This window comes from Alligator sinensis, unplaced genomic scaffold (genome assembly GCF_000455745.1).
Source record: "Alligator sinensis unplaced genomic scaffold, ASM45574v1 scaffold1244_1, whole genome shotgun sequence".
Lineage (NCBI taxonomy): Eukaryota > Metazoa > Chordata > Crocodylia > Alligatoridae > Alligator > Alligator sinensis.
This window is the reverse complement of record NW_005842591.1, coordinates 580527-598261: the sequence shown is the minus strand read 5'-3', so window position 1 is coordinate 598261 and position 17735 is coordinate 580527. Positions and strand designations below refer to the sequence as shown.

The following is a 17735-nucleotide window of genomic DNA, read 5'->3' as shown; positions in this document are numbered from 1 at the left end:
GGAAGGAAAACCTTCAAAATACAAATGAGACATAAGGCTGGTTTGCTGGCTGCCAGCGGCCTACAGTACGCCACACTCAGCCCTCGGTGAGGGTGCACCGGTACAAAACCCTCAACGCCAGCATTTGCACAGGCTGCCCACTCAAGCAGGAACACCACCCTGCAGTTTTCCTGGCCTGTTGTAGGGGTTTGCCCAGTTCAAACTGCATCAGATGAAATATGGGCTAGTCTCAAGTGTAGACGGGGAGGATCTTCAGGCAGCCTGGAGCACTTGCTCGGAGTGACATGAACAGCCTCCATTCATCTCAAGTTAACTCCAAAGCCTAATTAGGATCACTTGAAGGGTGGCATTGTTAACTATCCCAGTACCACAATGTGAGGTTCCCTTGAGCTCTTACCTCCTCCTCTTCCTGTGCTTCGACCGCAGGTCCATTGTGTGCCTCCTGGAAGAGGAGTTTCTTCATTTTACGATACTGTAGATTGTCCAGTTCTCTCACTGCATCCTTTGTTCTCTGAATCAAGTCTATTAACACTGTTTCAGGGCGCTCCCGAAGAACAAACATGTGCTGTAGGACACACAAACAGGTGACTGACATTTCCTACCTCCCGTGCACGTGCTCTGCTAGATGCTACCCTTATGAACTCTGGGCATGTGTCTGTTACTCTTCCTCCCTAAACAGGTACTATAATATTACCATAGGTTATGTTCTTATCTCATCAGACCTCATCAGTCCATACTTTGATGGGTGACATCCACAGACACCCAATGTGTTGCAGGAAGTGGTATTTGTGAGTAGGCCTTGGGCAGAGTAGGGAAAAGGGTTTTTTTGTTTAAAATAAATAAATAAATACATAAAATAATCGAAGTGAGTTATTAAGTCCTGTCTCTGCTGGGTGCAGGTACCTTTAAAAACACCTCAGATGGTCACAGTCAAACAAAGGGAAGTCACAAAATAGTGTGTACGGTTGTAAAGATGGTAAACCTTGCCTCTGCTGGGTGCTGACTGATGGTTAAAATCTTGTAAGCTATTTTTTTTTTTTAACAGTCTTTCTCCAAGTCTAGACAAGGCCTAGCTCAGCATATGACTTTCTGGTGCAACATAAAAGAGGTCTTGGGCACTTCCAGCTCCCTTACTGCTGGTCCTGGAACTGCTGCCCCACAATGTCCTTGCTATAAGAAGCAATCCCTGCACCATAGGCACGTGTATTTGCTGGTAGCCTATCTGTGTGTCTGAAGGTGCTCTAGTGGCCTGTAGGACAGCATGCTACGTAAGCATGAATCATCAGTAACACAGGCATCAGCTTTATTCTCTGCCTCTGGAAGGTAGCACTGAAATTTCCAATAATTGTCACGTTCCTCTCATATCCCCGTTAGCTGGCTTACAGCTGCTGGATAGGACAGGTATGTTCATAAAACCCACGAAACATTTCATTTTCACCCTACTTCTTTTTAATTGCAGTACACTGCCAAAAATAAACCCGAGCCACAGAATTGCACAAACCCTTCAGCAGAGAATTGTGCTTACTTTTGGAATGGAAAAATCCTTGCCTGTGCAAATAAGGAAAAACATCCTGATCATTTGGGGGTTAAAACATACAAAATCCGTGCTGGCAGCACTTGTGTGGTGATAGTACAAGGTTTGGGAACATCGGTATTGAATACAAAACCTTTTGTCACCACCACCACCACCGATGAGTGCCTTAGCTTTTGCAAGGAAAATTAAAAATGAACCAGGACCAAAATCAAGTGCTACTCTGCACCACAAAGTCACATTTGTGTAAAGCAGCATCAATACCTACTCACAGAGCTTCCCATAAATATATTCCCTTAGGCATGTTTCAGCTCTTTGCAACCGTTTAAGCACACTCACTACATTCCAGCACCAGAGCAAAGGCAGTATTGGCAGCATATGGGAGAGGGAGGAAGGAAGAACGGCTAGGCTATGTGGCAGGAGGAGCTTGGCAAATAAGCGACATGCAGCCAAGTCAAGGAAAGGAACATGGGAGAGAAACAGTAGCTCTCCTCCCCCTTGTCTTGCCACGGATCACACCGGACTGGTAACTTCCAGTTCTATGTAGAGAGCACAGAGGTGTTGGGAGAGCATAAAAACCCCGCAGGGGTAAATACAGCACAGGATAAAGAGGAGAAGTAAAGAAAGGAACTTTAATAACTAATGCATGATGGCTCTGTCAGGATTAATCATAGCACCCGAAGGGGAGATAGATGGAGCTGCAGAAAGCAAGGCTCTCTGGGAGTGGACGGTCATCTTGCGCTGTTGCTAGTCACCGTGAAGATGTAGCTGGGCCAGGAAATCATCTGGCTAAGTGCATGGGAGGCTAAAAAGTAGCAGCTAGTCTAGAAGCGCTGACAAGGAGAGCACAGCGCGCACTCTACTAGCCTCTGGGTACTGGGGTAGCAGACAGAGCATTGCTTAAGCTTAGAGGAGAGCAGCAGGTGAGCAAAGGACACGCTGAAGAGCATCAGACTCCACATAACCTCGCCTGTTTAACACCAAAGGGAAAAGAGAGAACAAGAAAGCCAACCTTCAGGAGCTCCTCTGATGTAGGTCTGTCTTGAGGGATTTTTTGGAGGCAAGAATCTACGAAGTTTCGAAAATAATCAGACCTATTGCAAGAGGGAAAAACATCATCTGAAAGAACTGCCCATTGTGGTCCACTGCCTTGTCAAGGAACCAAATTATTTGCATCTGTGAGCATGCAGAACCACCCACAACCCAATCCTTCACACAGCAGCCTCCAATGTCCCTACATCCAACCAGATCCCACCGCTACCACGTAGACTATTTAATGTCAGCTGTCAAACTGGTTCAGACTAAGAGTGCACCAACACGGAGCAATTTGGGAGAGGAAGTAGCTTTATGCAGCATGCAACTCCCCATACAACCCGATGCCGCACCAAAGTGTAAAATTCGTACTGTAAAAACACCAGTTTTGTGGAGTGATTTCATTCAGCCGTGGCCCTGGGCTGGGCTCCACCTGGGGTGCTGCTCACCCCCGTCCTCCCCACTCTTCATTAACATCTCATACTGAAAATGTATCAGACTCGTCTTCCAAAATTTCCAGGGTTCTTCATGGTGTGGGGGAATTTTTCATAAGCACATATCTTTCTGGAAGGGAAACTTCTACATTTTCCTTCCCCACCATTTGAAGGTGTGGATTTTTAGAGACTTTGCTATCAAGCTAATATTACAGGACTTATGTGGGTTTTATTTCTTTCTTCCCTCTCTACCAAAAAAAAAAAAGTGTGTGTGTGTGTGTGTGGAGGGGGTATTTTTCTTCTTCCACTAATTTTTTTTGGCCAATTAATTCTAATTGGTAGGAAAGCACATAAAATAAGCTGAATTTACTGTGCAAACATGGCACAAGTAAACCTAATCGGAACATCTCTGAAGCTGAAACAGTTTAAAAAAAGCATAGTGCACTGTACTGCAATCAGTGCATCCAGGCTGTGGCTTAGCATACATACAACATTATTACCAAGTTTTTAACTTTAACGTGGACTTAATCTCTCATTGCTGTTTCAAAAAGACATTCTTCAAGGCTAGGAGGCACAAAACATGACTATTTAATAGGCTTGCAAAGTCTGTGTAACAAAGATACATACCACACTATCAGTGTCTTTGTTTTAAAAGCCAATAGTTCAACAAACCAACATTGGGGTTTTGCAAATCTCGGCTTTTCAGTTTTTGGGTTTTTTTTAAGAACCTGATTTGCTGCAGGCTTGTGGGTTTCCAACATTTACTGACGCACAACTTGAATGTATTATGGCATTCTGTGTTCGTACTACGGGTTTCTTTGGTTCCTGGAGCTGTTGTGTTGCAGACTCCAAAACACCAGCTTAGTCAACGGTCAATTTTGTGCACATAAGACATACAGTGCACAGTGCACCTATTGCAACAGCCAGCTCACATCTTCCCAACAGAAATCCAGCCATTTCAAGAACTCGGCATGACAAAGCACTCCATTTACAGCAATGCCCTACAACATTCCTCTCTCAGTAATACTCACCATTCATTAGACTGTAGTGTAGGGGATTCATTCTGCGCTATGTGATATAAGGCACTCATTGCGTTCATATTAAACAAAGGAGGCTTCCTTTCCGCTACACACAAAAAGAAAATCATTTTTATATAGGGAAACAGTCTCACAGCTTTTCCTTTCTTTATGCCTTTACCTCCCTTAAGAGAAAAACATTTTTAAAAAGGGCATCATGGCAGAATCGCAACTGCCCAGACGTGGAGCCCCAAGCCAGCAAGCACCCTGCAGTCAGATGTGCTGGCACGTGCTCCTACAGCAGTGGTTTTCCCACTGCAGAGGATGAAAGCTCTCTAAGATCAAATGCTTTGTCTTGTCAAACTTTCAGATTCTGTGGGCTGCCATCGTGGAGCTCTCCGAGCGCACTCTGAAGGACCCGAATAGGAGTATAGCAACAGCGAGGTCCACGCTCAGCATACCCCTGCTAAATGAACTTGGCCATGGTTTTTATTATAATTACTCAAGCCGAGGAGTTCTCCCGTTGCAGTAGCATGGCAGTGACGGGAAAGGCAGCTGATCATAAAAGCCACCACAGCCACGATTAACTGACTGGCCGCATATGCAAGGTGTCAGTAAGGGGCTGACTCTGCTATTCCGAGTAGGATTTTCTCTGGGCCCCCCTCAAGTGCGTTACTCTGGCTGGAAGTTTAAGGAGTAAGGAGGTGATCCCACACAAGCAGCAGCACTGAAGGTTCACCAGACGGTTTAGAGGGTAAACCTACAAAACCAAAGCCCTCTAAAAACAGCCAGAAGGAAGACAAAGGCATTTATGCTCAAGGGAAGGACGATCTCTGCACAGCAGTCAGTTTTGACTGTCAGGTTTTTCCAGGCTACTGCTGCTGTTGTCCAAGCACCTTCTCACCCTTCCTTTCCCCCTACCTTCTCTGCAGTAAGGTTTAAGATGGCTATTAAAGGAAACCCTGTTACCCCTGCTCCAGGACAGGTTAAAAGCAGGCCCAGGCCCCATGAATTTGCCTCAATTGTGAAGTTGGGGGCTGGCTAAGCCCTAGTACAGATGTAGGGAATCACCTCCCTTCACCTGCCAGACCATGGTGTGCTCCTGGTCAGAACAGAGGTTACTTTATTCATTAAGAAGTGGTCTCTCCACTCCAGTTTATTCACTTTAAGTTACCAAAGTAAAACATCAAGAATCCAGAAATTGCTCAAATCTCTCTGTCAAATAAAGCTCAATGAGAGCTGGAGAGTACAATTAGACTTTTCATTCTTCTGCCTCTTTTCCTTGGTTATTTAAACCAACACAAATAAGATAACCATAGAGTTTTTGCCAAAAGTGGGAACCAGCCCATAATGCTCAATTTGTTGTCTCCAAGCCTCACCCCCCACCAAGCCCAAAGCCACATACAAAAGGCTAACGCTTCATCCTGCAAACAAGCAGCATGCAACAAGGCACAACGGGGGTGTGGTCACCATGAGCTAACTGCATTCCTAGGGCACTAGATCCAGCCAAATCTCTTTAGTCCACCCCGAGCACAATTATGTCATGATAGCCACACCTCTTAAACTTGCTTTATATTGGCAACAACAACCCTGAGTCTGAAGAAAGCGGCTGTTTTATGGTGCTGGAAGAAAATGAAGCTGACAGTTTGGAATGCCAGACGGCATGTTTAGCTGAACGGTGCAGTTCACACGGATTAGCGTACTCCCGAGAAGGCTAACCGGCCGACCAGAATGCGCCGTCAATCAAGGAAGTTGGAGAATGCAGCGATGAGACCCGACAAGGCTGTTAGTACGGGCCCGATGCGTCGGGAAGCAGCAACATCCCCACCCCAGAGGGTATTGATGTCTAAGTGCTTTTAAAGGTTGGCTTTTTACAGGAAGTTCCAAACCGGGCTTTATTTTTGCAATGTGCTTCATTGAGGATATTTCTGTACCGTGTAAGTGTTACATGGAAATGGCCACACACCCCTGACTCTTTCCAGCAGACATGCTACTGCAAGGAGCCTGTTCCAGCTGCAGTGCTAGGATTTCTTTCCTGGGGGAGGGAGTTAATAACTCCAGGCTGGATTATTCCAAGTCTTCCTTAGGACACCACCTTCCAGCCAAATTTAGTCATGGGTGAGAACATCCCCGGCGTTAGCTACGAAGCTGCTTGTTTAGCTCAAGCTCCATTAACAGATAGGATGCTGCAAGGAACCTTTACTCTTTGTGCCCAACTCAATGTCAACATTTTGCTTTTCATTTTTAAATCCCATCTGTGGCCTTGGTACTTCTAATGGTTTATTTCCAAGGTTTCTCTGTACGGACCAGGCTTTTCAATTCAAGGTTGACTCCCATTGCGCAGAGAACCCCTTAACACTAGAACTGCTGCTGTTTTTCTTGTCCAGGTAAATATCTTCCGATTCAATGAACGCCAAAGTGGAAATTTAATCTCAGCTACTGGGAGAACTGCCAGACGCTGCAGCCTAAAGATTCTGTCCCGAAGAAATGGGGACAGGGAAGTACATGCAGGTTTCTTGCCTGGCAAACACAGGTAAGTAAACTCTAGGTATGAGCAATTCCAACTTACACAATGAAGCTTAAACATGCCCCCTAGCAGAAATTAAATGTCTTCTACGTGTGCCACAAGCTGTACATAAAGAAGTCTGTCTAGTGCTAAGAAAAACGGCTTACCTAACTCAATACATGTTATTCCAAGAGACCAAACATCTACTTTGCCATCATACTGCCCTTCGTCCATGGCTAAAATTACTTCTGGGGCCATCCTAAAACAGAAGAGAGATTCTCATAAACTTCTGTGCATTTGTAATAATGCTTTAATAAACACTTCAATGTCATGGACCATTTCAGAAACCAAGCTGAATGGCTACAATGGGAAGAAGTGCTGAATAGGACACATAGGTTTGGATCCTAACTGGGTACATGGCAGAATACAACATAGCTGGTTAAGTGCCACCGACAGCCTCTTGGGCACCATACAGGAGCCACTCGTGCCCTGTGCCCAGCTCTTCCCATTTGTTACACTGAATTAGCCTTACTGCCTCCTGCCCCACCCACATTGCCAGCAGCCTAGCTGGCTGCTAACCAACTCCAGCCACGTTAACTGCAGCACGCGGTTGTGTAAACACTGCTGGGGGAGGGAAGGAGATTAAAACCCTGCGAGATACCTGCAAAGATTTTTGTGCAATGAATCTGCCCTTTCATATAAAAAGAAATGCACATTAGGTACCTGAAGAGCCAGATGCTCTGAGCCGCTGAACTTCCCTTTCTTTAAAAGATAAACAGACTAAAGCTTCACTGACTCAGGTGGTATTTTTGGGGAGTATATTTTATCCTCACCACAGTTACCAAGTAGATCCAAATAAAGCCTGATCACATTAGATATAAAGCCGAAACAACGTAAGGACTTTCCTTACCAATATGGCGTCCCCACAAATGAATTGGCAGGAGAGGCTATGGAAGCAGATCCAAAATCGGCAAGCTTCACCTGGCCTGGCTCCGTCAGTAGGATGTTTCCTGCCTTGATATCTCTGGTCATGGAAAACAAATGTTAATATTACACCCCTGAGAAAAGGAAAGTGTCTGTAGAACAGCTACAATGAAGTGGTTCTTCAGTCTAAACATTATTTGGAGTGCTTTATCCCTTACCTACCCTATATTCCCAAAGACATTTATTCATATAAAACTAATTTTTAAATTTAGTACTTGTTTCCCTGCACGGGGAAAAAAATACCATGTAAACTTCAAGCCAAAGCTGCTGCAAGCTCTTCAGGCAATCTACATGCTTAGTCAGCTCTGAGTTTTTTCTGCTTTAAGGACTGATCCACCACCACTGATTTTTAACATATCAAGAAGGCAAAAGCCTGTTAGCATCAAGGGACTGCTACAGAAATCATGGACAGCAGATCTAAGAGATGTTACATAAGGGGATACAAAGGTATCTCCCTAGCATGGTACCATTTTTTATGAAATGCTGAACATATGGACACTGCAACCAAATCTCTACTTACAAACATGAAGTGCCATTTCCATCCCCAAAGTGATCAGGATGCAATCAGCAGGATAAATTACCTGCAAGGGTAACAGTGACACAGTATGGCTGTGAGCACTCACCTATGGATCATGTTGTGAGAATGCAAGTATGCTAGTCCTTGGAGAGCACCATGGGTAATTGCTGCTATTTCCACTTCTTGCAATGGCTTTTTATGAACTACAGGGGAAATCATATTTAAAATTCAGTACTGTGGAAAACAATGGTACTGACAACATGCAACGAACACGATCAAATATTCAAACGCAGACTCAGAAAACAGTAAGCTACAAGACCTGAGAGCAACGCGAGAAGCCAAAACAATTTCTAAAATGTTTATAGTGCATTCTTCACTGGGCAATCAGATGTAGTCCTCTGACTATGATCCTGTAGCTACCCATTCTGTCAAAAAGCCCTCTCTGCTGGCTTTGAATTAAATTCCTGAAAGCATTGGTAGGTAGATCCTACCAAGTAGTTATTGGAGATCGAACACTTTGTTTACCACTAATGAACCAATATCATACATACTGCAAACTTCTGGGCATTCATTAAGACCTACAAAACCAGTAGCAAAACATATGTGGAGGAAGCCATAGGATGGGGCAGGCAATTATTTTGGACAGAGGGCTGCTTACTGAGTTTTGGCAAGCCATTGAGGGTCGCGTGACAGACAGCCCAGGGCAGATTAATATTAAATTTTCTAAATTTTTTAGGGGCCCCGCAGGTCAGATAAAACGGCCTGGCAGGCTGCATCTGGCCCCCGGGCCGCATTTTGCCCAGCCCTGCCGTAACTGCTTCTGGTTGCAGGGTGAAGAACCTTCTGGCCCACAATACACTTCTGATGAAAGCACTTCTTAAACAGCTTGATGGGAAACTAGAGTAGCTAATAAAAGTCCTAAGGGAGCCAGTTATCTTTACTGCCATGGCAGATGAGAAAACCTATGCTTGATAAAAGCAAGTGGATTAAGCCCTGGGGGTGAGAAAGAGAAGAATCCCAAATTCAATGAATATGAACAGTTGGTTGAAGCCTTATCCTACGGTAGAACCAGAAGACTGGAACTGTGTGGATGAAAGCTAATGCAATAGGGACAACGACTGCAGCCACATCAGATCTGCAAGCCAGTGCAGCTTTTCATTCCTCCCCAAAAGCACTAAACTGAACAGTCCAGAACAACTTTGTGACCTGCAATCTGCTATTTATGACTTCCAAGCAAAGAAATGTTTGAGACATACCTTCTAGTAAGTCTGATGCTGATCCTAAACAATATTCCATAACAAGCTGTGTGAGGGAAAAAAATGAAATAAACTATTAGATACCACTGAAAGACAAACAGTTGACAGCGCAGCTTTCATTTAGCATGCTAGCATCTTCTACCAGGAGCTTGTCCTGCAATTCAGTCAAAGCCACCACCGTCCTAATCATCTCACAAGCTTTTAAAATAAATATTTGAAGAAAATATATGCAGAAAAAAATGCTTGGATCCAAAACGCAGGTTTTGAAAAAACAAATGCTTGCATATTTTCTTTCTGTTTAAATTCCAATCGTGCTTAGATATATTGTGCATCTATAATAAGGAAAGGAAGGAAAAGGGGATTTATATATTGTTTATGATGGAAGAGGCAAGGTTAATATCCAGTGAGATAAACTATAAAGACAGCAGAGGAAGAGTGTTAAGACTGAAGCCTATTCCACGCAAGCAACTTTTGCTGGTACAGCAGTGTTAGCTATGGAAATGATTTCCTCCCCTCAAGATAGTTTTATAGCAGAAAATACCCTGGTCTAGGTCAGTTATATTGGCATAAAAGTGTTTCTGCTGGAATAAATGTTTCCTATACTAACAGGATTTGCCAGTGACAATCCTTGCCTAGTGTAGACTAACCCTAACAGGAGAATACCAGTTTTCAGATCCATGATTGCTATAATCCAGCATCGTTCCCAACCTACAGCCCTATTCTGCCCCCTACTCACACTGCATACTCCCTCTCTACCAGATCATCTCCCACTGAAGTTAGCAAAGCTGCTAATAAGATACCTGAGCAGTAACAAAGTCACATTCATAGCCAAATATATTTTCTATTATTAACTTATATTGTACTTAAACATTTACCAGGAATACTGAACAACATTTAGCTGATTTACCAAAGCATTTAAGGGATATTTAACCATTTATTTGTACAGTATTTATTGTTATGATTAAGTTTCTAAAAAAGTATCCTTTTAATGACACATAGCATTACTAATGTTGATTTAGGAATACTGTCTGCAAGTTAATACAGTTTAATACATAAAACATGGCGATTAAACTATTATAAAATGGTACTATGCAATTTATCTTTGAAAGCTACCTGACATTAGATTCTTAGTGCAGCCTCTTTATTTACCTAAAAAATGCATATGCAATGAGAAATTGAAACCAACAAAGTTTTTTTGTTTCTTTTTAATTTTGTGTATACACATTCCCCTATGCTGTTTCTAACCTACATTTTGTAACACTGTTACACTGTTTCTATCCCAAATGTTGAAACAACAACATATAAAAGCTAAAAGGGAACTGGCCAGGCAGTTTTAGGTCATCCAAATGCTGTAAAAATGAAAAGGCAAAACAAATGAAGGACATTGGGTGGAAAACGAAGTCAGACTGCTGAAAAGGGAAGAATTTACAGGATGGACCGTGACGAAACATTGCTTGCAGATTCTTTACAATATAATTGCATAATCTGACCATTCTACTACAAGGCAATTAACCACTTGCATATGAAATGCTCTCTGAAAAAAAAAACTGTAAAAGACAAGTAACAGCTCAAACACACACATGCAATTGTCATACTTGTTTCCGGCATAGAGAAAATTAGATAAATGCATTTTGCCTCTTCCAAAGGGAGAATGAAGAGGCCAAGTACTTGTTTTTTATCCAGCAGTGAAAGGAGCTGGGGACAATAACACCACACACTCCTGCACAAAGGAAGCAGAACATTTTCAGGATCTCTCGATCTCCCAGGCCAGCAGCGCCCATTCAGCCTTGCTGCGTACCGCTAAGGGTCCCAGGCTGGATGCATCCGCCTCTGTATGATGCAAATGCTCAGGTGCCTCCCCAAAGCCAGCTGGAGATTTTTATTTTTATTTCACTCGCCCTCGACCGAAACAAGAGAAGTGCAGAGAGGAGAGCAGATGCTTACCCATGCTGTATGCTCCCGCAAATAGCAGCCTTTGTATTCTATACTGTTAGGATGTTTTATTCTTTGTAGGAACTTGACTTCCTTAATAATATCCTGCCATTTCTGCAGAAAAGAAAAGGAATAGGAAGAAACTTTACAAAACTCTTAAAAAAAAAAAAAACCTGAAAAAAAAGAAAGAAAGTGACTTTGCACAGACAAACAGAGGAGGGAAATGGCACACTCCTCCGGATTCTCAATCCCCGAATTCAAGCAAGGGTTTCATTCATACCGGGAGTCAGCATTTCTCTGTCTCTCAACAGGAGGTTGCAAACTTCAGTTACCTTGCAAATGGAAATGTAAAGCCTTTAACGTCCCATTTTACACATGGGACACACTGCTCTGACAGATCCTGGAGATCTCTCACACCATATTCAAAGAAAAAAAAAAAAAAAAAAAATCAGGCTGGCCCTTCTGGGGACCCAGTTTTCATAGTCATATCACACAGAGATCCCAACAGGAGGAGGTCAGGCTGAGTACCATGCCTTTCTTACAATCCTAGACAACGAGGACTGGAAGGGAGCTCAGGAGGTCACATCTAGTCCAACCCTCTGCTCCAAACAGGACCAGCCCCAACTACGTCATCCCAGCCAAGGCTTCGCTAGCTGGGTCCAAGGATGGAGACTCCATCACCTCTCTGGGAGCCTGTTCCAGTGCTCCACCCACCCTGCTAGTGAGAAAGTTTTTCCTAATATCCAACCTCAGCTTCCCCTTGCTGCAGCACGAGCCCATTGCTCCTTGTTCTGTCGTCTGCCCCCACTGAGAACAGCCCAGCTCCAGCCTCTTTACAACCCCCCTGCAGGGAGTCGAAACCCCTCTCCGGCACTCTTGACTGATTCACACCCAACCTGGGAGGTTTAGGACCTGGCCCTGCTGCTATGTACATGACTTCTAAACCACCTGAACTTGCCTCTCACCAAACGGTTGACTATGTTCTTGATAGCATTTCTCTTGTATTCACTTCAATCTCTGAAAGCGCCTTACCTACTGATAAGTGACCTACTTGCAGTGAGTTACAGAGAAAACATCACAAACAGTTCATTTCTGCTACTTCTAGGACAATATATTTTTAAAGAGATGCTGCAAACGTAAAGAGTGACCCTTCTATGTACACACTGTGCACTTACTATTTCTAAAGGTAACACCCTGCACACGGCTGTAACTTTAAGACTGGAAAACTGATTTCTACCCCCGCCTTCCCCCCACTTTGTGATTTAATAGCACTTTGTACATAGTTTCACGGTTTTCCACAGTTAGTCACCCATCCCTTTTGTTTGTTCCACATGCACGTGGCCTCAGGGTGAGAAAAGCATTAATAAAAAAAAAAAAAGGAAAATGTGATTGTAAAAGTAACATTATTGGCAAGGACTCTCAAAGGCAAGCAGAGTACCTGAAACTACTGAACTGACTCCATTTCCAGATGAGTGTGTGCCACTTAGGCTGACACTGAACAAAGTCTCAAAAAACTGCAAGCAGCCCTTGCATCTAATTAGGAGCTGCAATCTCCAGAAGACACTTGTTATACTGGTCAGCCTCTCAAGACCTATGCCTTTTCTAAAAGCCGTGCAAAACAGGCACATCCATGCAGCCTACTTTACAAAGCCTCAGTCTACCAGGGTACAGCCACAGAAAATGTAAGTTTGAAGAGAGTTCTTCAAATGTGAATGGAGAGAGTATCTACAACAGCAGACAAAAACATTTCTCAAGCCACAAAAAGCATCCTTTTATTGACATGGCGACTCTAGAACTGTTAACACCTTGTACCAGCAGTATCATTTCCCCATCACCTATGCACAGAGTTGTCCAGCTGGCATCCTGCATTCATGCAAAGTCCAAATTGCAAAGGAAAACTCAAGAGGTCTAATCACAGGCACCTTCACATTGCACTTAGAGATCAAAGGTGACCTGGAAAGGGATAAAAGAAGAAAAAAAGGGCCCATGTGTACTGCTTTGCTGACATGAGCATAGCTTGAATACTTGACCAAAAACAACTTTCTTCTCTGCTTGCTTTGTACGTCTGCAATTCAGATCCTGAAGGCCTTGTGGTGACAAGGGCATTCAGATATGAGAGCCAGGGGTACTATAAAACGTGGCTCTTACAGGAGAGCAAAACCTGAACAACTGAAAGGAAAGGCTTGTTTTGAAGTGGGCTGATTAAAATGTGTTTCCTTAGCTTACGTTAAACACTCAGTTATAATACTAATGTTAACACTCAGTTATGATCTCAGGTCTCTTCATGGACAACTGGACCCCAAGAAATCCTTTAGGATAACAGGAAAGACCAGACTTGATATTATCAGGATCATAAGGTATAAAAACAGTAGGAAAAAAGAAAGCCTATCAGTGTTCAGCCTGTCCTTTCTGAACATCATAAAGGAATCGGCTCCCAGCTCTTAAAAAACTCTTGTGCAGGAGACCTCACTGCTTGCTTCACTCGCTGGCTTTCAAGTATAGAAACTTTATGACTCAGAGAAGCTGTGGCTAATAGTTAAGTCCACTTTTTAGCTTCAAGGTTTTTCAACATTTCCCAGGGATCCAACTGTGCCATCAACTCAAGCCTACAGGTTTCTACTTGATTGCCTTCAGTAAGCTCTGTCCAAACCCTTCCAACTGTGTCCCCATAGACTGACCTTAGGTCTCCTTTACACGGATGCCACAATCTTCCTTCCTTTCAAACCTATCACCAGGTGCTCAGTTACTGGGTCAATACTTCTAGAGGTGCTAAAACCCAAATCAGGCAAGGCAGGTTGCAATGACCTACCCAGGAAAGTTGGTGCAGCTATCCTAATATCAGCCTATATGTGGAGTTGTATTGCTATAATCACGTTGGTTTTAAGTTCAATCGGTCATATATAGAAAAAACCTGAGACCAACTTATGAGCACAGAACCAAGTTTCCAAAGGTGTCTCACTTTATTTTTTAAATGAAAAATGCTCCTGGCCTAGATGGTCGCCCCGTCTCAACCAATGCCAAAACCCCACTATAAACTGAGGCAGACATAAGTGACAATGGACTGCCCCAAAGAGATTTACATTATAGAGGCTAGATTACCACCTGAACAAATTTTCCTCTTCAAAAGATACAGGGAAGCAGAAAGAAAAGCGTGTTAAATACCATCTGATTTTTTTTCTTCAGAATAAAGGCCAACACCCATTGAAGACAATCAGAAGCTATTTGTGAGGCATGCATAGTTCATTCATGTGAACAAAATATTTATAGATCATAGTAATTAAAACGGTAGGACAAGAAGTGGGTACAAATTATACCTTCATCAGTAGACAATTAAACAAGTTACTGCGGCAATGAGAGACGTACAGAAAGTTTAGCTCCGGAACTAGGATTTGGGGCTGAGGAGGAGAGAGAGGTATTAGAAATCCCTCAGGAACCAAACACATTCTCTACTTCTTCAAAGTATAGGTGGCCAAAACAGGTACAGTGATCATGGAAAGCAAGAGTTAGGAACTGTTAGGTCAGCTCGCCCATCTGTCAGAGCAGGATAGTGCTTAAAACCTTTCAGAGGGCAGCAAAGGGAGAATAATGTTTAAAAAATGCCTCAGACTGGTAGCTCCCAACCCTTCAGTCTTCATGGGTATCCTCTCATCCTTATCACCAAACTTTTAACTGCTTCCTCTTCTCCCCCCACCAGTTTGTCAGACATGCACGGGCAACAGCTACAGCCACTTACCGTGCCTGACCACAGTTTGGGACCCCACTGCCTCAGACAATGTTCAATTTGAAGACATGCGTTAGCACTTAGAAACACTTTGAGTCTCAAGCTAATGATCTCTGTTAATGTTTGGGGGAAAAAATGTCTGGGGTGGACATTAAAATATTTAACGTTCACATGTCAGAGACCTGCTCTTACCAATACCTCTTCGAAGTCTGTTTCACACCCCATCTCAGAAAATGTTCGCATCATGATTTTGATTTATAATAGCTTCTCCACCTCCACCACGTTTCCCAAAACACAACCAGTCAGACAGTTTAGGAAAGGGAGGCTCACTCCCCTTCTATTCAATTTTACAAGCTGGCCTTGCTCCTGAGCCCACGCCACTCCTGGATTCACTGCTCTCATTCCTGGCAAACCTTTGTCCCTAGCACGGAGTAGGGATTTTTTTTTAATGGCATTGAGAATCGAATGTTTCAGCCTAGAATGGAAGCTCAGCTATTAAGTCAAAATGCTATAGGCCTGGGTACCAACTATTTTCATTTTATCATTTTCTTTATGTATTCAAGGTCCCGAAAGAGATGGCTCTTCCTATCTGAATGCAATGAATCGTGCTTAACATTGCCAGGAGCAGACTAGGCAGAAGTATGTTCAAAACGCTGAAAGAAACATGTTCTTGTTTACACGGTACCACAATTCACCTGCACTGATTGGCAGAGATTCTCTCTGGGTACTGCCCAGATGAGATCGAGTCATCAGACAGAATGAGTACTTGCAGCAGTCTGGGTTTAATTGCACATACCTCATTGGATTGCTTCCCACTATAGGACATTTTCTTGATGGCCACCACTTCGTTGGTGCGCACATCACGTGCCTGTAACACAAGAATGCCACGAGTGAGTTACTGTGCAACAAAAACTCCCAGTAAAGAAAACAAAAAAGGGGCTTATAGTTCATCTGGACATTGAGAGGTCAGATGAAATTTCTGCTACAGCATGGCAAATGGCGGATCTATTCAGAAACCTGCGTCTTCAGGCTGATAAAGATCACACTCCTGGTTGCAGGATGCAGTATTCAAACTCATCTTTCTGTCATCGGTATCCGCCAACACTCTGTAAGAGCTGAACACAGTTGCTTCTATGATAAAGAGCATCCTCTGCTGCAGCAACTCCCACTTCAAGCAGCACAGGTCTTCTCAAAGCCAACCTCCTCCTCCTCCACCTCCCTTCCTGAAGGGATCTAAAGAAATCAAACTCCAGGCCCAGACCCCTGTTCCAGTCCAAACACAAGCAAGCATGCTGTGATATTACAGGGACAAAATTACCAACAGCAGCTATAAATGCTGGATCCTTTAGTCCTGGTGGTGTTTGGAAATTAGTCTTATAGCAAGGCGGATGGTGTCGGGTTGAGTTTCCGACTGATTCACCTTTGATGTAGTTACCATTTGTACTGCCTGGTTTTTCATGCCACAGAGATACCCAGACGGTTTCAATATACACGAAGGCGTGGTGACAACATAGAGAGGGGCCTGCCTGATATAGTAGAGCCATGCAGAAAGCCTATGTCTGAGGTTAAGCTTTACTTTCATACTAGTTAAAGGTTACTAGGAGTGGACAGCCCACACAGAGGAGGAAGGCAAGAGCAATGCCTCGCCCAGCTGAAGCGATCGCTCAACAATGTCATAGTCAGCCCTCTGCCGAAAGTACCAAAGCAGGGACAAGGAGGGGCTGGGAGCCCCCAAAACACGGGAGGCTGTTTGAGACTGCAGACAAAAATCTGGGTGCATCTTGATCCTGGGAGAAGGCAAGGTACCAAAGTTCATAAGAACCTGAGTAGCTAGAGCAGCAATACAAGACACATAGATGGGGGAGAGGAATAAGGGGCAAAAAATACTCAGAGCAGACGTTTTATAGACACCAGGCTGGGTAATGCTTTTTTAAATTTTTAACTCCACTTTGCCGCTGCCTGTAGCATGACTGGAGAACACCTACTAGTTTGCATTATCCACTTATTAATCCTGCTGACAGAACATAAGAGAACTTCAGCATTTCCCTAGGGGAGTGTTTCTCAACCTTTTTAGCCTCAAGGCATCCCACCAGACATTTTCTGGCACCCCGGGGTGCCGACTGAGAATCTGCATGCAGAAAAGTTACAGAGAGCTCCCTTGTGGATAAAAAGGCTGAGAAACACTGATCTAGCTGGTGCCGGGGACGGTAGCCATACGTGAAGGGGCAAGGGTGGTCCCTGTGGCTCAGGCTGCTCCCCTGGGCTTGCGTATGCCAGCAGCTGGAGCCTCCCGCTGGCCCTGGGAGCGTGGGAGAAGCTGCGGGGGGCAGCTGGCTGAAAAACCTGGCTCTGTCCATGCATTCATCCGCCTGCCTGCCTACAGCACAGCGCGCTGCTCAGTGTGGAGGCGGGCAGCAGAGGGTGGGGGAAGGCAGGCAGGGATGCCGTGGACCTAAAAGATGCTGGAGCGGGCATGGTGAACCAGACAGGGGCACCCCTCAAGGGATCTCGTGGCACCCTGGTCGAGAATCACTGCCCTAGGGATTGGACTAGTTTTGCAGGAAAATAAAAAAAATAAGATATCCTTCCTATTAAACTTCATTCATCCTACACATCTTCCTTACCTTAAAAATTCTCCTTTCCCTTGTGGGCTCTCTCATGTTTTAGCGTAGAATAGTATGGAATACAATTTGCCTCTCATATAAAGCTTCCTATATAAAATTACTTTCATGAAATTTCCAAAGAACAAGAAACAGATCGTAACCACATGCTCAGCTTGTGTGCTGAAGCTGAAAACTGCAAGATT

At 43.9% G+C, this 17735-nt stretch overlaps 1 protein-coding gene across 6 annotated transcripts in view; it reads right to left on the bottom strand.

The window, feature by feature from the left end:
- TAOK1 (TAO kinase 1) overlaps positions 1 to 17735 on the bottom strand; it is a 59325-nt gene that overhangs the window by 18030 nt on the left and 23560 nt on the right. For 3 of the 6 annotated variants that reach the window (XM_006032845.3, XM_025214567.1, XM_025214565.1), the window contains exons 3-11: positions 15726 to 15797; positions 11221 to 11322; positions 9277 to 9322; positions 8127 to 8223; positions 7430 to 7543; positions 6687 to 6778; positions 4029 to 4122; positions 2544 to 2625; positions 398 to 565 (exon numbers count right to left, since the gene is read on the bottom strand). In XM_006032845.3, the coding sequence (XP_006032907.1) occupies positions 398 to 565; positions 2544 to 2625; positions 4029 to 4122; positions 6687 to 6778; positions 7430 to 7543; positions 8127 to 8223; positions 9277 to 9322; positions 11221 to 11322; positions 15726 to 15797 (867 nt within the window). Of the gene's footprint in view, positions 1 to 397; positions 566 to 2543; positions 2626 to 2935; positions 3093 to 4028; positions 4123 to 6686; positions 6779 to 7429; positions 7544 to 8126; positions 8224 to 9276; positions 9323 to 11220; positions 11323 to 13013; positions 13162 to 15725; positions 15798 to 17735 lie in introns of those variants that run through there. The other 3 variants (XM_025214569.1, XM_025214568.1, XM_025214570.1) reach the window with 3 other exon arrangements.